Source organism: Mauremys reevesii, linkage group 5, assembly GCF_016161935.1.
Source record: "Mauremys reevesii isolate NIE-2019 linkage group 5, ASM1616193v1, whole genome shotgun sequence".
NCBI classification, from domain to species: domain Eukaryota; kingdom Metazoa; phylum Chordata; order Testudines; family Geoemydidae; genus Mauremys; species Mauremys reevesii.
The window spans coordinates 104,080,794-104,105,485 of record NC_052627.1 but is presented as its reverse complement, the minus strand read 5'-3'; the positions used below and the strand labels follow the sequence as shown (position 1 = coordinate 104,105,485).

The 24,692-nt window shown below is 42.2% G+C and overlaps 1 protein-coding gene across 9 annotated transcripts in view; it reads left to right on the top strand.

Annotated features, from left to right (window-relative positions):
* The first annotated feature begins 950 nt into the window (after window positions 1-950).
* Window positions 951-24,692, top strand: part of RBPJ (recombination signal binding protein for immunoglobulin kappa J region) — an 83,628-nt gene continuing 59,886 nt past the window's right edge. The window contains exon 1 of one of the 9 annotated variants that reach the window (XM_039541034.1): window positions 951-1,478. In XM_039541034.1, the coding sequence (XP_039396968.1) occupies window positions 1,318-1,478 (161 nt within the window). In that variant the 5' untranslated portion in view covers window positions 951-1,317. Of the gene's footprint in view, window positions 1,479-1,682; window positions 1,704-1,911; window positions 2,042-2,354; window positions 2,511-5,083; window positions 5,269-15,051; window positions 15,137-24,692 lie in introns of those variants that run through there. The other 8 variants (XM_039541033.1, XM_039541044.1, XM_039541042.1 and 5 more) reach the window with 8 other exon arrangements.

Below are 24,692 nucleotides of genomic sequence, written 5' to 3'. Positions count from 1 at the left end.
GCTAGGCTGTTCTCAGTGGTGGCAGATGACAGAACAAGGAGCAATGGTCTCAAGCTGCAGTGGATATTAGGAAAAACAATTTCAATAGGAAGGTGGTGAAGCACTGGAATAGGTTACCTAGGGAGGTGGCTTGCATCCGAAGAAGTGGGTATTCACCCACGAAAGTTCATGCTGCAAAACGTCTGTTAGTCTATAAGGTGCCACAGGATTCTTTGCTGATTCTACAGAACCAGACTAACACGGCTACCCCTCTGATACTAGGGAGGTGGTGGACTCTTCCTCCTTAGAAGTTTTTAAGGCCTGGTTTGACAAATCCTTGGCTGGGATGATTTAGTTGGGGGTTGGTCCTGCTTTGAGCAGGGGGTTGGACTAGATGACCACCTGAAGTTTCTTCTAACGCTAGTCTTCTATGATTCTAAGAAGTTTGTCCATGTGCAGATAATTTACTATCCTGGTTACTGCCATCACTTCTCTTGCCTGCTCATTCTCCTCTCTACCTTTCCAGTGCAGCCAAAAGGCAGATGCCAAGTTAATTGTATTGAACGACGTGAGGCCCATGCTCACCACCATGGCATTTCTCTATTTATCTGTCTGTAACTGAGCTGGGGAAACGGGGACGCACGCGGATCCCCTGGCAGTGGGGTGCACTGGTAACCTAGCATGGGGCGGGGGGTGTCCCATGGAGCCCCGGGAGGGGGTGGGAGAATGGGGGAGCCTAGTATGGAGGGAGGAAGGACGCACAGCCCCGGAAGAGGGTGGGTTTCAGCGAGTCCCTGAACTAGAGGGGGCTGGAGACTGGTGGGCCGCAAGGAGCTGGGACATCAGCTGTTACCCAGCGTGCAACCTCCTCGTGCAGGCGGCTGCCCGAGCCGGGCTGGGCCGTCCCGCCCCGCGGAGAGGGAGGCGCTGGAGGGAAGGCCGGGACGGCTCCCACCACTGCGGCTCCACGCCCCGCAGGGGCGCTCCCAGCCCCGCGGCCGGGCACGTCGCGTGCCGGCCAGAGGCAGAGACCCGCTCCGCTCCGCTCCTGCCCTGTGGGAGAGCGCCTGACTGCCCACGCAAATGGTCCCTCCCGCCCCGCTCCCCGGAATGGTTTGTTCCTCCCGGCCGCCGGCTCAGAGACAGTCGGAGAGACACAAGGACCACAAACGCGGAGCGCGGCACCGAGAGAATCCCCCACCCCCTCCCTTCACTTTGTTCTCGCGATACTAATCTGGCTTCTCCCTTTGTGCCTGGCAGGCCGCTGCAGGAGTTCTCGCGAGTCTTGGGCAGGTTCCCACGCTTGCTGCCGCTGTTGTGTCTGAGGGGAACCCGGGAATGAGGGGGCGGCGCGCTCCCCCACTCTCTCCCCTTCACGACCGCGTGTGTCTCTCGCGGGCACGCGCACGCGCGCACTCGGCCAGAGGAGGAGGAGACAGCTCTCGCGAGAGTAGGAGTTTTGGCGAGAGTTTGTGGAAGATGGCGCCTGTTGTGACAGGGTAAGTGCGGGGGGTTCGCAGCGCCGGGCCGGGAGCGATTCCTTTCTGCCGGCACTGGGGCCCACCTACCATCGCCCCGCGGTTCTGCTGCTTCCCCGTCCGGGGAGGCGGGAGCTCCTAGGCGGGCGATCCGGGGGAGGCCCCGAGATACAGACCCTCGGGGGCTGGGACCCCCCAGGTGGCTGCACTGCAGAAGGCCCCCGGGCGATAGGCCGGGATCCTCAGGTGGATAGTCTGGGGGCGGGTACAGGGAGGCCCGAGATCCCCAAACCCCAGGCGGGACGTGGGGGAGGCGGGCTTAGTGCCGGACATACTCCTTCCCCCCCCCCCCCCCGAGGTGGGTACCTGTTCGTGGGGTTTCCCAGTCCGGGTCCGGGCGGGGGCCCCCTGGGGCACCAGACAAAGGCTCCTGTCTGGTGCTGTCCTCCTTTCTAGCGGGGCGCGATGAGAGGGGGCAGAACGCTCCTTCCCCGCGCGCCGTGCTGCGCTGGATTCACCAGGCTCTAGGTCCCATTCAGTAGGAACAGCCTCCTCCCAAGCAAGACCCCTGCTCCCTTGCAGAAGTGAGTGGAAGTTCCCCTTTCGCTGCCTGTTCACCATTCTCTGGGTTACAAATGAATATTCTTAGCTGCTTCCCTCCCCACAGAAGAATAGCAGCCTTCCCATTCCATCTGCTCCACATTGACTCAGCATGAAAACTACTTGCCATCCCCATTAATGCCACAGGGTCATACTGAATAATAGCCTTCCACCTGTAAACTGTGTCATGGTAATCAGTGACATACTCCTAATCAGCTGCTGTTAGGTAATAATGGTAGATTCACTAGTGGTAGGGTGTATCAGTAGCTGTTTTGCACACCTCTGCCACATCTTGAGTTACACTTCACTAGCAGGCACCATGGGTCTTGGGTCCCACTGAGTAGTTGCGTCCACTCCACTGAACACATACTGAATCTTGAGGGATGGGGCTGCAAGTACAATAGCAGGCTTTGTCTGCTCACCACCTGTTCATTCAAAACAAAATCCTGGTTGGTAAGAATATTGCTGGGTATCTTTACATGGTGCACTTAGTTTGATATTTTCACAGTGAATGTCACAGACACACTAAATATTCCTTTCCCCGTGAGATTACACTGTCTCCAGCCATGGCTATGTGGTTAGAGAGACCAGCAGCCTGTTTGGGGGTGGGGTTGGTGGTTGTTGCTTTTGTTCTCTTGGCAAAAGTGGCATTGTTTCATTTTGGCCTTGATGGTGGTTCCACTTTTTCTCTTCATTGTTGAAAACAAGATCTAAGCTGCTGCCTGGATGTTGCCTGGTTTCTTTCATGTTCAAATGGAGCTTGTTGCTGTTGCTTGTTTTTCCTATTTAACATTCTTTAATGCAGCAGGTGTTTGTTTCAGTTTCCGGCTGGCACTATTTAGAGCCCTAAGGTTGGGGGAACAAGACAAAAAAGTGCTTTAAAATGTTTGTTTTAAATGTTGCTGTGGCGTTAGTTATAGATTAATTGTATTCCAGTTTATGTTCATTTCGTTTAATTGTCTGATCATTTGACAATTATTTTCTTTGCTGATTAGCCAACTGCTGTCAATAATGCTTTAGGTCTGTGTCATCTTGTCTCTTGTTAGGAAATATGTACTACATTTTGACTAATTCATAAGCCTAGAAAATTTCTTATGAATGATAAAACCATGCTAACAGTAGGAGAGAAGTAAATATGTTGTGCTTTAACATGAGAACAGAAAAGACTGTGTGTGCTTGAGGATTCTAAAATTGGTTGTATTGGTCAAAACCTGTATAAATTTACTAATCCCTATTAAAAGAGGGAGTTCAGTGTTACTCCCTGAAATCCTGAATCTTAATACTTAATAAAGGTGGGAGTTCATTTGTTACTACCTGAGACCCTGAATCATTTATTATTATGGATAATCACTTCAAACATATTTTTATTACACAGGTAAACTTTAAAAGACATGCTAAAATTTATTAACAGGTGTGGCTTTATTGTGTTGAGGATTGTATGTTAGTTTATTGAATGATGGGTCTCAGGACCTGCTATTTGGTAGAACCTTGCTAAATGCAGATAACTAAATTTTGACAGGTGTAGTTTAGTTTGCCATGATTTATAATATTTCATATTATAAAATGGAATGAGCTGATTGGTTTTTGTGAGAATTATCAGGTTTGTGGATTAGCAGTATTATACTCTAGTTTTGAATTAGCATTGTTATACTAATGTTATGCAATGTTATATCCTGTTTTCATTGTGGATATGTTAAAATTAAAATCTGATGTGTCCTTCAGTAAGTGACAATTTTTCAATGGTGGTTTGCAATTTCTATTCACCCTGAGATTGCTAGACAAAGTATGTAAGTGATTGTTTTCTAGTCAATGCAAGTTTGAATGTCTTTCTATAAAAACAATCTTTCTATTAAAACTGTGAATGCTAAAACTTAAATTACAGTTAATAAACCTGCATGCATCTATTCACTTGTGCCAGTAACTTGTTCATAAAATAGCAAGGTTAGCACTTCATCACAGAAGTTGTTTTTCCGGTATGGCCAAAACATGCCTGATTTCTTATCTACACAAAGTTATATACTATACCATTTTATTTCAAAGAAATTTTTATTGGAATAGTGAAGTATGCATTCATTATTATGATTGAACCTAAATTACTCACTTCAGGGGCAGAGAAAGAGATAATGAAAAATGTGTTAGAAATGTAGCAGACAAGTAACTGAAAATGTCTTATTCCCAAAAATATTTTACTAATGGAAATGGATAATTTATGGACAGAATATGGTAAGCTTTTCTGCACGTGAATGATTGGGAAAACTTTAATCATTTTAAGGCTATGAAGTATTAATGAAAATGTCGACTACTAGAGATGCATAATACAAAACTGATCAGAATGAAGGTTTCCTACTGAATCTATGCAAGTACCTAAAGGCCCCAATTAGGTCAGGAACCCATTGTGATAAGCCTCCTACAAATATATGACATAGTGAAAGACCGTTCCTGCACCAAAGACCTTACAGTTTTGTTTAAAAACAGAAGGGTGGTATAAGCAAACAGAGGTCGATGGGGTAACAGTAATATGAACTTGTTTTTCATAGACTTAGCTGTGTGAACAATGTATGGTTATACAGCTTTTAATTATACTTGTAAAATTATCAGATTTATTATTCTTTATTTGTTACTGTAGTGCTTAGGAGCACCAGTTATGGACCAAGACTCCATTGTATTTGAGTGCTGTACAAACACAGAACAAACAGACAGTACCTGCTTCAGAGAGCTTACATTTTAAATATAAGACATGATGGCTATAAACAGACTGATGAGACAGTATTGGTCAGCCTGATAGGCAGCGGTATTAGTACACCAGCAGCATTTCCATTGTGAAGTTTTTTGTAGGTATCACAAAAACGGTGTGACACAAACACAGCCACTGCTTGCATCCGAAGAAGTGGGTATTCACCCACGAAAGCTCATGCTGCAAAACATCTGTTAGTCTATAAGGTGCCACAGGATTCTTTGCTGCTTCTACAGAACCAGACTAACATGGCTACCCCTCTGATACTAAACACACACACACACTATATGTATTTACAGAGGGGATGTGTGCACATGACTGCGTGTGAGCAAGACAAGCTTTTAAAAAACAAACCAATGCCAAAACAGCTAAATGGTCTTAAGCCAGTAAGTGGCCACTGAGTCAGCAGTGTTCACTATGGGAAGACTTCTGGGGAACCCAACACAAAAGGTAACGCCATCCTGCACAGCATTAAAGGTACACAGATAGCTGTCCTTGATGCCCTAGGCATGGTCTGTCTTGGCATAGCGAACCATGCCACACCTAGACCTATTAAACTGTCTCCAACGGTGGCATGGGAACCCAAAGCCAGGTTGCTGTTCATCCAGCCTGGTGATGATGTGAGAGTTACAGGTGGTGGGAGAGGTTCTCTCTTAATTCTGACCACCACAGTGAGCTGAGGATGTCATCAGTTGGATAGAGAGTGTGTAGCACTGTCCAGATAAGATTTCGGCTATGCAGTTGATGATGGAGTACATCCCATATATTCCTGAAGAGTGGCAAGTGTGGCATTTGCTATATCTTGGTGTCTTGATAAAGGTACTTTGCACCCTGATCAGTTTATTGGCTGTATTCTGATGCCAGCTGTTAGGTTGAGGATTTTTGGCTAGGATTGGTAACCATACAAGTTTTGTTGGCTTCAGTGTGCCTGTAATAATTCTCATGGTATAAGTGAGTTGTTTGTCTGATAGTGTAGCATGTGCAGAACTTAACCAAACGAGCACAATATTCTCCAACTCAGTAGCATATGGTGAGCCCCAAACCACATAGCGCATTGACTCCCCAAGAGAAAACTACTAGTTTGTTCAGAAGACAGTTTCTGCTCTTGATCTTTAGTGAGGTGGCATTTGTATAGAAGTGTGAGACTTAGTTACCCCTTGATACACTGGTTTTAGAACATGTGCCAACCTCTGACCATTCAAAAACATATTTAAGCTCAAGTTGGCTCTGAGCATGATGTAAGAGGAAGCAGTGTTTCATGTACTTGATTTGTCTCCATTTCTTACAGCAATATCACTGTTCAGGTTCTCTTCGGTCTTTTGGGAGTTACAGTCCCTGGAGGCCAAGCAGATATCACGGGACTACATGAATCTCCTGGAGATGGTGTATGGCAAATTGTTGGTGAATGCATAAGATAAATTTGATTCCAGCGTGAAGCCTTTCTACAGTCTGGAATCTTCAAGTGCTAGTTTTATGGCCCAGAGCCACTTGCACATGTCTACCTTGGAGCAATAGCTCAGTTGCCATGACAACCCATCTAGGAAGAATTTTTGACATCTTGTATGGCAAACCTGTGTGCCAGACGGTGTCATAAGCTGCTGACCAAAAGAGAGTGTAGAGGAGGATGAGTGAATTTTTGCAGATGTTTAAAGGGAATTCCTCCCAAGCATGAGGGACAGCATATGAGAAAGCATCAAAGGTGTTTTAAAAATTGAACAAGTGCATGATAGTGGCTGGTATCATGGGTTGATTGGAGGTAGGAGTTGATGTTTGTGTGGCATATATGAGTTAATAGGTAGGGAGGAGACAGACAATGAAGGGCCTTGAAAGTGAAGACAAGCAGCTAATGTTTGATTCAGTAGAGAAGAAGAGAGCCTGTTGAGGAATACAGAAAGGGGGTGACATGGTCGAAGTGCCGTGCTAGGAAAATGGTCTTTGCAGCAACGTTCTGAATTAATACAAATGGGGCAAAATTGCATTTGTCAAGGCCAGAGAGTAGGATAATGCAGTAATTGGGATTCTGGATGAAAGTTTTGGCTCTGTGGATGAATAGAATAGATTATATCTTAGAGATCTTATGCAGAAGCAATCAGCAAGATTTAGACATAACCTGGAGGTCCAGCTCAAAGACGACACTTTGAGCCTGAGTGACAGGCAGGATGGTGGTGTTGTCCATTGTAGCCAGGAAAGAAAGTAGCTGGGGGACTGTTGGGAGAGACTATAAGCTTTGTTTTAGCCATGTTGAGGATTTGGAGAGGTCAGTGAGAGAGGCTGAGATTTTAGTGTAGACAAAAGGCATGTAGAGGAGAAAGAGGAGTAGAGAAGAGGCTGTGTGAATTGTCAGCATAAAGATGGTAGTGAATTTGTGTTTGTGAATGAGATTACCTGGAGATAAGATGTAGCAGGAAAAGAGAAGTGGGGACTGAGAACAGAGCTCTGGGGAACTGCCATTGAAAGTCGGAGGGTGGATAAGGATATGCAAAAGGAGTGATTAGAGAAGTAGCAGAGCCAGAAGAGGACAGTCATGGAAACCAAGGGAGAACAATATTTCAGTTAAGAGTATGTCAAAGGCAGCTGACAGGTCAAGGAGTACGGGTTCTGAGCTTTTGCTAGGAAGAGGTCATTAGAGACTTTGGCAAGAGCAATTTCAATGGAGTGCAAGGCACAGAAGATGGACTGGAGGGAGTCTAGGATGGAATTGGAGGAAAGCAACTCCAGACAGCAGATGTAAACAGCTGTGCAGTGAGCTTAGTGATGAAAGAGAGAAGGAAGATGTGCCTATCACTCTAGGTTTAAATTTATGGTTAAGATTTGAGAATAGTAAAACTATGGATGTTTATACTATATGCACACATACATAGTCTAGAACAGGGGTCGGCAATCTCTGGCACACGGCTTGCGAGGGTGCTTACCCTGACGGGACGGGCCAGTTTGTTTACCTGCTGCGTCGGCAGGTTTGGCCGATCGCGGCTCCGTTTGGCCGCGGTTCGCCGCTCCAGGCCAATGGAGGCGGTGGGAAGCCGCGTCCAGCACATCCCTCAGCCCGTGCCACTTCCTGCTGCCCCCATTGGCCTGGAATGGCGAACCGTGGTTAGGTAAACAAACTGGCCCGGCCCGCCAGGGTAAGCACCCTGGCGAGCCGCGTGCCAGAGGTTGCCAACCCCTGGTCTAGAAGGTTGTTTTTATAAAATCATTTATGGTCAAATGGGTAAAAGTCACACAAGCAGGAAGTATTAACATATAAATCATTAGCAAGGAGTGTTACTGTTCTAAATTTGGCTATTGAGAAACCTTTTGGGAATCCTTGAAAATCTCTGAGATAGTTCTAAACACATTTTTTTCATGGTTTTATTAAGGATTGTTGTATGAAAATATTATCTTTTATTTTTAGTGTGTTTACATTTGCTGCTTATTCATTATCCAAAGTCCTCTATGACTGTTATTTAATTGCTGCAAAAAGGACTGCAGTGTCCAATGCAGGAGTAGAGTGACTTAAAAACAAATATCTTGTTTTTATTCAGATTATAGTAGATAGTAGTAGGTAGAACTTCACTCATCTGTACATATTTTATTTGACACACACCAAAAAATTTTGCTCTCCATTTCTTAGCAAAATATTTTAGAATATTATGAAGTCTTAGAGATATGACTTATTTTTAAAAAATATACTGTACATTATGAAGTATAATAAATTATTTAAAGGAAATTGCAGTTGTCAAAATAAGAGAACAGAGTACTTTTTCAAATTAGCAATAGAACAATTAATTCGTTATAGTGTTCTTCAACATTAGTAAAAATTAATATGCTAGTGTACTAAAAAGAGAAATATGGAAAGAAGGAGAAATGTCTCTAGCTAGGTTGGCTTACAAAGATATTATGTCTTCATGGTCAAAGTTTTAGTATTAAACTATATAGTCAATAATAATTGACTTTTACTCTTCTTTGGTGGCGAGCAGGGTTTGAAGGGGGAAGAAAGAAAGAAGCTGTGCTTTTAGATGTCCTAAGATGTAAATTATATAAACATCATAAATATTTTGGTTTATGCAATACATTCTTATATCTCTTGGGATGTAACTTACCCAGTACATCATTTTGATTTCATCTTTAGAAGAAAACTGTGTGAAGCAGAACTTTATGTAGGCTGTTATCAGTAAATATTAGTAAATGTCAATTTCATTGTACACACACACAAACTGATGAAAAAATATTTCCGTTGATGATAATCAAAATTTACATCTATGCAGAGTAAGAAAAATGCTGCTTGGGAACTTATTAAAGTTTGATTTCAAGGATATTTACTCTGTATATTTTGACATGTAATGTTGACAGTTTGTTTTTAATGTTTGGAAAGCTTTAACTTTTTTGATCTGTCTCTACAGTCACGAAATAATTGTATGCCTCCACAAAATTTTCCACAATTTTGAAAATGTAAATAGATTAAAAATAGAAAAAAAAATGCTTAAAAATATACATTGATATTATCTGTCTTAAAAAAAAATAAATCAAATTTTCCAAGGCTAAGTTTATGGTTGCAAGTATCAGAGGGGTAGTCGTGTTAGTCTGGATCTGTAAAAGCAACAAAGAATCCTGTGGCACCTTATAGACTAACAGACGTTCTGCAGCATGAGCTTTCGTGGGTGAATACCCACTTCTTCAGATGCAAGTGGTGGAAATTTCCAGGGGCAGGTTTATGGTTGCAGTACGCTGTTACCCTCTTACAGTACTCTTCATCCCAAGTCTTCTGAAATTAATTATAAGCACTTCGTTAATTGACCTACATGTTACTGTAATATACTAAATTGTTGGCTCCCAAGAAGCATTTTACATGAAAGGCATAGTTGAACATGCAAGTGGGTTTTTAATTAAAAAAAAATACTTTGATTACATTAGCTGAATAAAAGGAACAGTTGTAATGTTCATTAATTTAAATATAACCAGTGCAAGTGTTTATATTCTAATAAAGTTGTACATTTTTCCAATATAAAATTGACCTCTTACTTGAATTTGCTGAGTGATTGATGTTCCACTGTGGAAGGTCATCATACAATATTAAGAAATTCATAGTTAGCTTTCATAAGTGTACCAAGACATGGGTAATATTGATTCTTACACATAATTTTAATAAGTACATTTATATGATTCAGGGGAATAGGCTATGAAATAGGCAAGCAACAAAAGAGCACCTGTCCAACAGCTGATCCATTTATTTAAGGAGGAAATTGAGAGTAGCAGTTCAGAAATCATTATACCATTATTGAATCTAAAAACAGTAAATTTGAAACCCAGATCTGTAAATTTCAAACCCGATTTTGTCAAAAAATAAGCAGAAAGGGATTGAAATACACACAAGATGGCAAATCTGTAATTATTTAAGGTGGTATCATACCATTTCATACAATCACACAAGGTGTGCATTAACAGTAAACTAGCTTGCTGCACACTAAGTCTCTTTGTGGACCCTGCTGCTGGGCACTAAAAGTTACATGGTGTACTTTGACCTCCTGCTATTTGGAATGAAAGTTCCACTAAATTTTTAGTGAAAGGCAGTAGGTCAACTTAGTGCATGGAAGGCTAGAGTGATGAACTGTCACAGCCTGACTTGCCTTTTGCTAAGTCTCTGTGTAGACAAGCCCTAAGTTTACACCTGTGCCACAACTCCCATGTGCAGCAATTTTGCAGACCATGAACATTAAACTCAGGATGAAATTTGACAAAAGCCTAGTCAGTTTTATATACTTACTTTAAGTTTGGGAAAAGGCACTGCATAGAATGGGGATAGTTAACTGGCAAGCTGAGGGATGCATTTGGCTTGCCAAATCATTTTATTTGGTCTGCCCGGAGGCAGCTGTTGAAAATATTCTTGTGCATGGGAGGCTGAGCAGGGTTGAGCCTCAGCCTACCCAATTAGCTCCTAGGCTCACCCAATCTGAGCACCAAACACAGTGCTTAAAGTGTGGGGTGTGGTGGAGCAGAGCCTAGAACTGGGAGCAGGAGCCCAGGCACTCGGTCGCAGTGCCACTCACTGGCCCAACCACCCCACTTTCACTGATGCAGGGAAGGGGCTTCTCTCCAAGCCACCTGGCTCTAACTGCCTTCTCATTGGCTCCCATCTCCCACAGCCAGTCTGATTGGGGCCAGCCTATCTTCCCCTATTCTCCAGGCTGTGGATGAGTCGGGGCATATGTCTGCCAATGGGGAGGCAGTAACCAGAATTGGGTAGTGTAACGGCAAATCTTTTCCCTGTTGGTATCTTGGAGGGGTGTTCGGGCCAGATTTGAATGGTGTGACCTCACACATGGCATTCTGCTTCTCTCTGCTGCACCATGCTACACCGCTCCGGTTACTTCCTTCCCATTGATGGGTGGATAGGGGAAATGTGGTTCTCATTTCTTAACAGTCAGCCAATGGGGGCAGTAACTGGAGCTGGATGGCATGGGCTAAAGTCCAACCCTGTGCTGTTGGGGAAGTGGAGCCTAGCGATGTGAGACAACAGCAGCTTTTCTTAAAAGACTGCGCCCCTTAGCAACCATGTTCAATTTTTTTGAAAAACAAACAAAAAACCCTATATGGCTGCCAAAGGGGTTTAGTGGATGTTGTGCCCCAGTCTACCTTAAAGTTGCTCATCTCTGGCATAGAAAATGGTGTTTTGCTCAGCAGGGCGCTGTGTGAAACTTACTGAACATGTCAGTTTCTCTCTGGTGGGAAGCTGCTACTTTTGGGTAGTTCTAATATGTACTAATTTTGTTATCTGCAGGGAACTTTAAAATGGGGGTTGGAGAATGGAGGGGATATTTTCAAGCCCACTCTGAATTTATGCCATTGTATGTAAGTTCCAAGACCTGCACTAATAGAATATATAATACTTGGAGCTTATTCAGTGATTCTCAGCCTTGGATCTGAAAGCACTTTTGATACATGGGGAAATTGAGGCAGAGAGAGGTTGAAAATTCCACAAGGTCATGCAGAGTCAGTGGGAGAGATGGGAATGGAGTCTTGGTCTCCTGATTCTCTGAACTGTGTTCTAGCTGCTGGGCCATGCTCCCTTTCAAGTGTTCTGTTATTGACAAGTGGAAGCAGTGTTTTATCTCACCTACCAGAAATGTGTAGATTCAGAATACTGAGGGAAGACATCAGAATTACATAGGTTTTTTTCATCTTATTCAGTGAAGAATAGTATGGAAAGAAGAACCAAAAAGGTATAATCATTTGCATGGTTAATCAGTTTTAATAGCTTTAATTGCTTCTAGCGTGAAGCTACAATGGCAACAGAAGGGATGTTACTCCCTTCATGTAAGTTCTTAAGGGGCATAACAATCAGACAGATATGGTGTCAGGAAAAGTGCAATTGTAGAGCTCTCAGCAGAGCAGGCATGAAACCTTCCAGGGCCATCTCTTTATTTCTCTATACAAGTTAATCTGCGTAGATGACTGCGTTTTTCTTTTATGCCAATACCACACCGAGTAATCGAGACAGCCGACCAGGGAAATAACCCACTTCCTTCCCTGACAGACCCAGGGACGCACCTCACCCATGTACTTATCCGCTCCACCGATACTGACTTGGACTCCTTATTCATTCCATGGGTGGCATACCCGAGCCCGCTTATCCACTGACACTTTAAAAACCCTTGCACCCCAATCTGGGTCTATGCCGGTTATGCGATATGTCTGCATCTTTTCATCTTTGCAAACAATACCTGTACCCCCCCCCCCATAACCCAAGCCTGACCCCAGATGTACAGTACGTTCCCTCTCAACCTGTGTATATTTCATTTCAAACATTTACTTTAATAAAATTTTTATATTTTCTTTCCAGCTTACCAAACAAAAGTAAGACAAAACTAGTGAGCTGGAGGAATGAAAATAGGGCAAAATCAGTTATATCGGGGGGACAGATTTTTCCCCTTCTACTTTTTGATTGATAGATCAACTAGTGAGTTCTTTATGTATGTTGTGATGTCTTCCAATGATAAGTTCTGATACTTCTTCCTCCTTTGACCAAATCTCCTGTGGCCAGCTGCTTTCTGAGCCAACATTTTTTTTTCTTCCGTCATGCTGAGCACTTCTGCCAACATTTAGTCTTTTTGCATTCAAGATTTTTTCTAACATTCCATGGTTGGTGGAGGTGAACTGGGAATTCTCCAGCTAACTTTTTTGAGAGAGTACTGAAAATAACTTTCCTAATCACAACTCTGCTTTTAAAACCTAACTGTGTTTTATCTCAGGACTGTAGAGAGGTAGTAGAGTAGTTAACCAAAATAATTGGTTGGGACCATGACTCTCTGTGTGTGAAATTAATTAAAAAATATTTTCCAGCCATTTTGTATGAATGATTAAGATATTAACCAGCTATTTCACCCCCCCCCCCCTTCTGGAGTTTCAGTCACAGTCAATGTTGACAAGTTCAGGATATGTTTAGAGCCATATGTATTCTATGATTCTGTAGCTGAAGAGTTGCATTGCAGAACTTAACCTTCTAGCCCTTGTGGGATGAAAGAAAATCTTCTAAATATGAATCTGTCCATTGTCTTCCAGATACTACAGTGAGCCAGTGACAAGTTTGAGACATGGACTATCTCAGTTCAGCTCAAGGGATCATATCTGTGCATCCCAATGACTTAACTAATATTTAGCTCCATATAACACCTCCAGAGATTCAATACACTTTACCAAGGAGGCCATAAATGCCAATATTAACACTATCATTGCTGATTGTTAACAGAAACTTATAGTTTACTATGCTTATCTTACTGGATGCAATGAAAAAAATACTTGGGATAGGTGACAGTGTGACAGTTGGTTACTGTAAATTACTCTTGGGGATGGTGTGATCGGGCCTGGGGTCTGTCGCCTAGTGGTTACAGTCTCTGGCAGTTCCCCCGCCCCCAGTGGTTACGGTCTATATCAGTCCCCCCTGCCTAATGGTTACAGTTGAAGACTAGGGAAATGTGGGCCCTCCCGCTCCACCGAGTTCTGACCTATGTCCCTGTGAGACCTGTCCACCAGCCTTCCCCTGGATTGCCTCAAGTTAGCCTCCCTGGGCCACTACCTACCTCCATCTTGTCTTCTGCAGTCTGTCCTGGTGAATGCTGTCCTGGTGGTTGCCTATCCCCCCTCTGTCCCACAAGGGCTGCTGCTCTCCAACATGCCTTCACTCAATTTGTATCTGGCTGCCTTCTGCTCTGGAGCTCCCAGAGTCAATCCTCCCTGCTCTGTCCACTCTTAGGTGAGCGTCTCCTTTGTAGATTGTGCTTCCAAGCAGAGCATGCTCGGCATGGACCCTCCTCTGCCCTCCTACTTTTTAACACCTGGCTGTCTAGTGAGGAGTTCATACACTCTGTCACAGATGGGAAGCTAGGAATTTAATTTCAAGTAACCTTTGACCCTACCTGTAAGGGTCTTCAAAAAGGGAAAATTTAAAAACTATATAGAATGTTGTTGTAATGTAAAACTGACTAAACTGAATATGTAAGGAACTAATACAATAAAATCTCCATTGGAGACTTGCTGCAGAATAATGTTTGTTGCTCTCTTCTTGAGACAGAGAATGGCATTTGATAACACTGACAACCACTAGTTTAAACAAATGTCAGAGTTGCTCTGTAACACAAGTCTCCTATGTTTTGCCTATTCAGCTATGGTAATGAGCAAGTATTTTCTTTGTGAATGTAATTTGAACATTCTTGCTAGCTATATTAAGATTGAGAGTTCCCATTATAAAATCCTTATTTTGTTTGAACAAGTTTACCCATGTCTATTAACCTGGATGAAAAATACCCATGCTACTATACCACCTTCCTTCCCCTTCACTTCTTAAGCTATGTCTAGATTACAGACCTTACAGCAGCACAGATGTACTGCTGCAGCTGCGTAGCTGTTCTATGCTGACAGCTGACACCTCTTCTGTCGGCATAATTAAACCACCCCCAAGGAGCAGCACTAGTTATTTTGGTGGAAGAGCGTCTCCTGCAGATATAGCGCTGTCCACACTGGTGCTTTTGTCAGTGAAACTTATATCGGTCAGGAGTGTGCTAGTGTAGACATAGCCTAAGAAACACTCATTGCAATCTGAAGGAAGAAAACAGTTCTGTGTTGTTCGTTGTGCTCTGTATTTAATTATAGCATTGTTGATCAGCTGTCTATTTAATTTAAAATGTTATCATCTACCTGTGATTTTAATTATGCTTCCTTTCCTTTCTGACTTCATTGCACACTTTTTCTGCTTTTCTGTTATAGGTCCTGGCTAAGGCTAATTATTTCTGTCATGACACAAAAGTTTAAAAATGAAGAAAAGGATTAGTCTCAGAAAAATGCAGAAGTCACAAGTTTATAGAGAAGTGCAAAAGTAATGATCCACATTTTTTTTAGAAAATTATCCCTTTTACAATAAGAATTTAAAATTATTTATTTAATAAATAACATTTAAACATCCTCATTCTGATATACTGGACATAGATAGAGAATGTTGGGAAACATTAAGAAAGGAATAAATAATAAGACAGAAAATATCATATTGCCTCTATATAAATCTATGGTATGCCCACATCTTGAATACTGCCTATAAATGTGATCGCCCCATCTCAAATAAAAATACATCTCTACCCTGATATAATGCGTCCTCGGGAGACAAAAAATCTCACCGCGTTATACCAAACTTGCTTTGGCCCCCCATGTTCCTTATTCCCTGACCGCCCCCTCCAGAGACCCCCATCCCTAATCACCCCCCAGGACCCCAGCCCCTACCCAACCCCCCTGTCACCTGACTGCTCTGACCCCTATGCACACCGCCCACCCCCTGACAGACACTCACTGGCCGCAGCTGGGAGCTGGCGGAGTGGAGCTGGCTGGGGCCGGGCTGCTCCGCTTCCTGGCGCCGGTGAGTGCAAGGAGGTTGGGGAAAGGACGCCCTCCGCGCTCACCTGTGGCGGGAAGTGGCACAGCCCAGCCCCAGCCAGCTCCACTCCGCCAGCTCCCAGCCGCGGCGCTCTGCTTCCCGCTGCAGGTGAGTGCGCAGAGGTTGGAGAAAGGACGCCCCTCCTAATCACCTGCAGCGGGAAGCGGAGCGCTGCGGCTGGGAGCTGGTGGAGTGGAGTGGGCTGGGGCCGGGCTACTGGTGAGTGTGGGGCGGGGGTCCCTTCCTCTAAGCCCCTTCCCTCGAGCGAGCAGCGTGTCAGAGCTTTACCGCATTGTATGTGAACCTGCGTTATATTGGGGTAGAGGTATATGTTGGAATTGGTTCAGAAAAGGGCAACAAAAATGATTAGAGGTATGGAACAGCTTCCATAATTAATAAGACTGGGATTTTTCAGCTTGGAAAAGAGATGACTAAGGGGGAATATGATAGAGGTCTATAAAATCATGAATGGTATGGAGAAAGTAAATAAGGAAGTGTTATTTACTCCTTCTCATAACACAAAAACTAGGGGTCACCAAAGGAAATTAATAGGCAGTAGGCTTAAAAGAAACAAAAGGAAGTATTTCTTCACACAATGCACAGTCAACCTGTGGAACTCTTTGCCAGAGGATATTGTGAAGGCCAAGACTGTAACAGGGTTCAAAAAAGAATTAGATAAGTTAGTGGAGGATAGGTCCATAAATGGATATTAGCCAGAATGGGCAAGCATGGTGTCCCTCTCCTGTTTGCCAGATGCTGGGAATGAGCGACGGGATGGATCACTTGAGGACTACCTATTCTGTTCATTCCCTCTGGGGTACCTGGCATTGGCCACTGTCGGAAGACAGGACACTGGTCTAGATAGACCTTTGGTCTGACCCAGTGTGGCCATTCTTATTTTCTAAAGCCAGTTTCATAAGGAAAATAATAAATCATACAGTTATCTAAATCAGTTTAAATCATGATCTCTAGCAACATACCAAACGTTTTTTGGGGGGAAAAAGTTAAAATTAATAATCCCTAATAAAATTTTACTTTTTAAACAGGAAATCGTCACCTAGTCTCTTTGATTGTATTGGGCAATAAAAAAATCATTTCAGAAGTCCAGCAGTAACAGTAAAAATGTAATTGATAAATACTCCAACAACAAACTAACATACCAATTATATTATGAACACAAACATTTTTAAATTCATAAGTAATCCACATGTTAGGCAGTCCATAAGAATGGTGTAATAAAAGTTTACTAACCAGTTGATCCAGATTGTTCAGGCATGTGTCCACAGCCACATCTTCCTAGTCATTGACTTCATTTTTGAACATTTTTCATAATGTTTAATTTTGACAACCAGGTTTTGCAACTTTGTTGCCCTGTTTACATTGGTATATGTTCCTTTTTACCTGAGATACAGAAATTTATTAAAAATACTCCCAAAGAGGGTCTGTTTTGTAACCTGCAGCCATGGTAGGATTTTTTTTCTTCAGTTCCCAGGAGTTAAAATCAACAGTAGAGACTGCTCTCTGAAGAATGTTGTCCCTTCTTCCAAGTGTCTTGCTTTGACACCAGAGTTGCTTCTTTCTGGTTGCACACTCTGCTCCTTCTCCCTTGTAACATAACTTCTTTGCCGCACCCCACTCCGACCACTGCCCCCAGAAAAACAAAACCTAACCGTCGAAGACTTCTGCTTGTGTAACCCACATGCCTTTTGCACTGTAATACACTTCTATCCCGATATAATGCGACCCAATATAACATGAATTCGGATATAACGCAGTAAAGCAGTGCTCTGGGGGGTGGGGTTGGGGCTGCGCACTCCGGTGGATCAAAGCAAGTTCGATATAACGCGGTTTCACCTATAACGCGGTAAGATTTTTTGGCTCCCGAGGACAGCGTTATGTCGGGGTAGAGGTGGTATTTTATTTTTTTGGAGACAGAAGGAGGCGGTGGAGAAATTAATTGATTTCTGTGTGTTTGTATCTCTATGCACACATGCAAGGAAAATAGAGCAAGACCATTTACTTGAAGTGCCCAGGACCATCCAGAAACGGGTTGGTAGTTACTGGGCAGATAAGTGTTTTCCTTTAGCCACGGAGTACATATGGTGGGTGGAGTCATAAATAGTCATGATTTGAGAACTGAGCCAATTGGAGCTCGGGTATTGAGAAGCTGTAAAATAGGAGTAAAATACCCCTCAGGTGGGCTTAATGAATGATCCTGATGAGATAAATAATAGTGTCTCCTGGAGTCAGGGGCCTTGTCCCAACATTTGTGGTGATTTTGCCAGTTTCTTGCACTCAGTAGCAGAACTCCTGGATCCCCCACAGTATCAAGCTTTCAATACAGTACATGACCTACTATGCCATATTTATAGAGGTTGACCTCAAAAGTTAGATGTTCCCCCCCCCAATTGTTTCTTTATATATAAAAACTCAGTTTTTGATAGAGACTCATGGATTCAGCATATTTATTTTTTATTTAAGTGTTTTAAGACAGTGGTTCTCAACCTTTCCAGACTAATGTACCCCTTTCAGGAGGCTGATTTGTCTTGCGTACCCCCACGTTTCACCGCACTTGAAAAGTAGTAGCTTACAGACTCAGATATAAAAATACAAAAGTGTCACAGCACACTGTTACTGAAAAATTGTTTATTTTCTCATTTTTACGATATAATTATAAAAGAAATCATGACCCCCCCAGTTGAGAAACACTGATATAGTATATAGAGCAGTATAAAGAAGTATTGTATGACCTTTTAGTTTGTACTGACTTCACTAGTGCTTTTCATGTAGACTGTTGTAAAACTAGGCGAATATCTAGATGAGTTGTTGTATCACCTGGAAGACCTCTGCGTACCCCTGAGGTATCAGTACCCCTGGTTGAGAACCACTGTTTTAAGAGGTTATTATAAGGTTAGGCCAATAACATTTTTTGTATTCAATTCAGATTTCATTGTAAACAGGTTTCATTTTAAAAAGAAAACCTTGTTATTTAAATAAAATCAAAGATCGATTTAAATGGGAAAAAAAATCTAATTTAAATAGAAAGCTTGATTCTCTCTTTTCGCGCCCCCCCCCCCCAATCATTGACTTTTAAGCCATTCTCGTTTAGAGTAAGTCAGATTAGAGTGGTGGGAGATTCCAGATACCCTTTGGGGAAGAGAAAAAGAGGATGAGACTGAAATAAAGAGAAGGGAATGAAAGAGAGCTAAAAATTCAGGTTGCAGCTAGTTGAGGGAAGGGAAATGGGCTGGAGAGGAACAGAGAGTAAGAGCTTCACTAAAGGGGAATTTTTCTTTATTAGTTTCTTTTGGCTTTCTCTCTCCCCTCTCATTTTGCTGTTCTTTCATAGTTTTAGAAGTGTGTGGGAATCTATGGCTGTCTTCTCTTCCTCCTGCTGCCCCAAGAGAGACAACTGAAATTGAACTTGTGAATGAGCAGAAGAGAGGTATTTCTGATACCTGCTAGGAATAGTTCTTATAAACATAACGGGAGCATTTCATAGGCACAAATGAAACCATTAGGCACCCAATTCTCGATGACTTTTAATGAGGTGAGTGCTTAACTGTCATTTGTGCCTTTTGAAACACCCCCATCCTGATACTTTGTTTGTTTTTAGTCCATTGAGTTTGTGAACCAGCTAGGAAGAACTTATTTTCACTTTTTAAAATTTATGTAAAATAGAATTCTTTACAGTATATAAATAAGTGTAGTGTGACTGACTGGTACCATAAACCATTTTTTAAAAAAATATTTTCACTAAATTTTCTACTCTGCAGGATACTAACTACTAGGTTAGGACACAGTTGCATAGCTGTTGCAGGTCTTCTGTTGCGCAAGCATTCACAGTAAATGCTTGTGGTTTCATAGAGACCCTATTAGAATAAAGACTGTAAAAAAAACAAAACAGCAGGACATCTTAAACTTTTATTATAGTGGCACGTTTACAAGGGAATGGAACTTTTCTGGAGTGGGGAGGTTTAAGATAGTGTTTTGACCTGCCGAAAATTAAAAATAACAGCATTTCTAAATGCTGAAATTTACAGCTAATTAGTGCCTAAAATAAAATACCTGACTTAAATTTTAAAATCATTTGTTATGCAGAAGGAGTTTTCTTGTGACTCTATCTGTGGTTAGGACAGCATTGAAAACCTGCTACATAAAACCATAATGATTCTTTTGTTACATTAAATTTTTGAACGTGCTATTCCAGCTACAATATGAAAAATATATTGCATTCTTGTTACATTAACATTTTGAACATGAGCTATTCTAGCCACAGTGTGAAAGAATTAATCTGTTGGCAGTGCTTTGATATGATATCTTCTCTTTCTGATAGAATCCACTTCCATTATTGTATGACAAATGTATGACACTTATTTCTAAAAGTTCACTCCGGGAAGATATTCCTATAAGTATGTGAAACAATAGTGTTACTTCTTTGGAATCTGATGCCCACCTGACTCTGTTTACCCTTTGTGGTCATGCTGTTAATTTAGACCTTTGATTTAAATTACGAAAATTCACCTTCTGTGGTATACAAAACTGCAAAACAAACAATAGCTCCATAAAGAAGCCAGTCTTTGTCCTTTTTGGGTCATAACGGTTTTTCAAGGGTCTGAGCAATCTTACTCACATCTGGTATTGGAAGCCCAGACCCCGGGCCCTGGAAAAGAAAGCTAGCACTAAGTTTATATCACCAGTTCTTTATGTTCCCTTTGTCCATAGCCTTTTTCTTTACTCTGTTAGTCTCAGCTTTGCTCCTGGGACTTGACTGCTTTTGGTTATTTAGCTTAAAATCATTTCTGCCCTCTCCAGTTCCCCTACCTTCCCCTCCTCCCCTCACCCACCCCTCCGATCCCCAAGGTTTGTAACAGAATCCATAGAATTTTCTTCTCCCTTGGGTTCCTTACTCTTTTGTCCACCTGCCTCCTAGGCTAGCTTCCCAGACCTGTCATCTCCTTAGTCCTTCTATGTTTCCTCCACAGGAGAACCTCTTCCCTCAGGTGTCTCCAAAGAACATGAGGAACATAAAACATAAGAATGGCCGTACTGGGTCAGACCAAAGGTCCATCCAGCCTAGTATCCTGTCTACCGACAGTGGTCAATGCCAGGTGCCCCAGAGAGAGTGAACCTAACAAGTAATGATCAAGTGATCTCTCTCCTGCTGTCCATCACCACCCTCTGACAAACAGAGGCTGGGGACACCATTCCTTACCCATCCTGGCTAATAGCCATTAATGGACTTTACCTCCATGAATTTATCCAATTCTCTTTTAAACCCTGTTATAATCCTAGCCTTCACAGCCTCCTCAAGCAAGGAGTTCCACAGGTTGACTGCGCTGCGTGAAGAAGAACTTCCTTTTATTTGTTTTAAACCTGCTGCCCATTAATTTCATTTTGTGGCCTCTAGTTCTTATATTATGGGAACAAGTAAATAACTTTTCCTTATTCATTTTTTCCACATCACTCATGATTTTATATACCTCTATCATATCCCCCCTTAGTCTCCTGTTTTCCAAGGACGGCCATACTGGGTTAGACCAGTAGTCCATCTAGACCAGTGTCTTATCTCTGACAGTGACCAGTGCCAGAAGCTTCAGAGGGAATGAATAGAAGAGGGCAATTTCAAGTGATCCATCCTCTGTCATCCAGGCCCAGCTTCTGGCAGTTGGAAGTTTAGTGACACATGGAGCATGGGATTGCATCCCTGACCATCTAGGCTAATAGTTATTTATGGATCTATGTTCCATTAACTTATCTAATTCTTATTTGAACCCAGTTATATTTTTGGCTTTCACACAGTCATCTGGCAACAAGTTCCACAGGTTGATTATACATTGTGTGAAGTACTTCTTTTTGTTGGTTTTAAACTTGGTACCTATTAATTTCAGCAATGACCTCTAGTTCTCATGTTATGTGAAGGGGTAAATAACATTTCCTTATTACATTCTCCATATCATTCATGATTTTATAGAGCTCTATCATACCCCTCCCTTAGTAGTCTCTTTTTTTGTAAGCTGAACAGTCCCAGTTGTTTAAATCTCTTCTCATATGGAAGCTGTTCTATCTCCTAGTTATTTTCATTGCCCTTCTCTGTGCCTTTTTCAATTTTAATATATCTTTTTTGAGGTGGGGTGACCAGAACTTAAAGCAGTATTCAAGGTGTGGTTGTACCATGGAATTATACAATGGCACTGTTATTTTCTGTTTTATCTATCCCTTTTCTAATGGTTTCCAACATTCTGTCATTGCACATTAAGTGGATGTTTTCAGAGAACTATCTATTATGACTCCAAGATCTTTCTTGACTGGTAACAGCTAATTTAGATGCCATCATTTTGAATGCATAGGTGGGATTATTCTTTCCAATGTGCCTTACTTTGCACTTACCAGCACTGAATTTCATCTGTCATTTTGTCACCCAGTTTAAGATGCCTTTGTAACTCTTCTCAGTCAGCTTTGGACTTAACTATCTGAAATAAATAATTTTATATGCAAATTATGCCTCTTCACTCCCTTTACATTAATGTTGAATAGCACTGGTTCTAGTACAGCTCCTTAGGGGGGACCCCACTATTTACCTCTCTCTGTTGTGAAAACTGACTATTTATTTCTAATCCTTTGTTTCCTTTCTTTTAACCAGTTACTGATCCATAAGAGGACCTTTTAGTGGTTCCTATCTACTTTCCCAACATGCAGGGCTGCCTAGCCAATAATTCCTGGTGTCTGTCTGGAAACTCCTAGTTTCTCAGGGTGAAAGTTGGAACAGGGAGAGCTGGTTCTATAGCCTGCCTTAAAGGGCCAGCTCACCCTGTTGCACAAATTTAAAGCATTTAGCTGCCATTGTTTTCAGTGGTGTACAACAGTCTTTGTTGCTACTCTAATTTTTACATCATTCCAGTTTGAAAAACAAAGCCAAAGCCGGTGTAGCTCCATTGTTTTCCTTTTTGGTTACTAGAGGCGATTAAGGCTGGTGCTTCATCATCATAGGTACTACAGAATTGGCGTTCTGTTAGTGTCCTTGCAGACAGCCAGGTGTGGAAACCTGGAAAATTTTTAACTCTCCTTTATTTAAATTCTCATTCTTATGTTTGCGTTAGGAAGTTGGTCTTCCCGCCCACAGAGGGAATTTCCTGTGTACATGAAAAAGTACAAAACAGAAGTGAAAAGTACCTCAAGCTTCTGAACCTGTCCCCCACCCCTCACTTCCCCCATCACAGACAGTCTTGCAGCTCTTTCTACACCCCCACACAGTGACATCATCTACTCAAAAAATAGTACCTGTAAATTAATAACAGCATCCTGAAAATCACTAGGGAAAGAATTAAATCTCTCTCTCTTTCACAAAATATTTCCTTGTGTATCATTAAATTGCCAGTTTTCTATTAGACATTCTCCAGACTAGTAGGCAGTTGGTCCCTGCTCTAAGAAACTTTAAGATAAAGTTCGTATTCGTCCCATAATTTTTTTTCTTCAATTTGTATGAGTCCATTTCAGGCAGGGACTCTAGAATTGTGTGTAATTTTAGAATTAAGTTGGGATATGTACTTAATAACTTATTAGAATTCTGGAAAACCCTCTATTTATAACCATACAGTTGGACAAGGAATTGCCCTTAGTTAGGCTTGGGTGAGTAGCATATGCTCGTATTATGAGAGGGATACCATGTGTATCATGGCAAACTGAAAAGCCATATAAGATGGAGCCTTGATGTTATATCCAACTACATAGCCTTGTTTTCTTACAAAAGGGGTTTAAAATTACCATAATTCACCTAAAAAAAGAAAATCAGAGGGATAAATACGAGAGAAAGGAGATATTTAAATTCAGCTCCAGTGTAGACACAAGAACAAGTGACTATAAACTGGCCATCAATAAGTGTAGGCCAGTGAAATTAGGCAAAGGTTTCTAACCATGAGAGAAGTGAAGTTCTGGAACAGCCTTCCAAGGGGAGCAGCGAGGGTTAAAGACCTAACTGGCTGAGCTTGATAAATTTATGGAAGGGATGATATGATGAGATTGCCTACACTGGCATGTGGTCCATTGGCGACTGCCAGTAGCATAAATCCCCAGCTGCTGGAGACAGGACACTAGATGGGGAGGTCTCTGAGTTACTACAGAAAATCTGTCCCAGGTATCTGCCTGGTGGGTCTTGCCCACATGCTCAGGGTATAACTGATCATAAGAACATAAGAATGGCCCTACTGGGTCAGACCAAAGATCCATGTAGCCCAGTATCCTGTCTTCCAGCAGTGGCCAGTGCCAGGTGCCCCAGAGGGAATGAACAAAACAGGTAATTATCAAGTGATCCATCCCCTGTCTCTCATTCCCAGCTTCTGGCAAACAGAGGCTATGGACACCATCCCTGTCCATCCTGACTAATAGCCATTGATGGACCTATCGTCCATGAATTTAGTTCTTTTTTGAACCCTGTTATGGTCTTTGCCTTTACAACATACTCTGGCAAAGAGTTCCACAGGTTGACTGTGTGTTCTGTGAAGAAATACTCCCTTTTATTTGATCACCATATTTGGGGTCAGGAAGGAATTTTCCCTGGGGACAGATTGGCAGAAATCCTGGGGGCGGGGAGGGGTTTCACCTTCCTTTGTAGCATGGGACACGAGTCACTTGCAGGTTTAAACTAGTGTAAATGGTGAATTCTTTGTAACTGGAAGTCCTTAAATCATGATTTGAGGACTTCCGTAACTCAGCCAGAGGTTTGGAGTCTGTTTAGGAGTGGATGAGGTTCTGTGGCCGGCAATATGCAGGAGGCCAGACTAGATCACAATGATCCCTTCTGACCTTAAAGTCTATGAGTCTAATTAAAACAGTTCAAAATGGACATTCTGAATTCGTTTTCATCATCAATATAGAAAGTAATTTGTCAGCATTACTTGTTGTCTACAGAGGGTTTCCCTTGTGATTTAGATAAGACAGTCTTTTCTTGGTGTAACCATGGCCCTTCTTCATGCCATTATCATAGTGTAACGCTGACAGACCCCAGTTG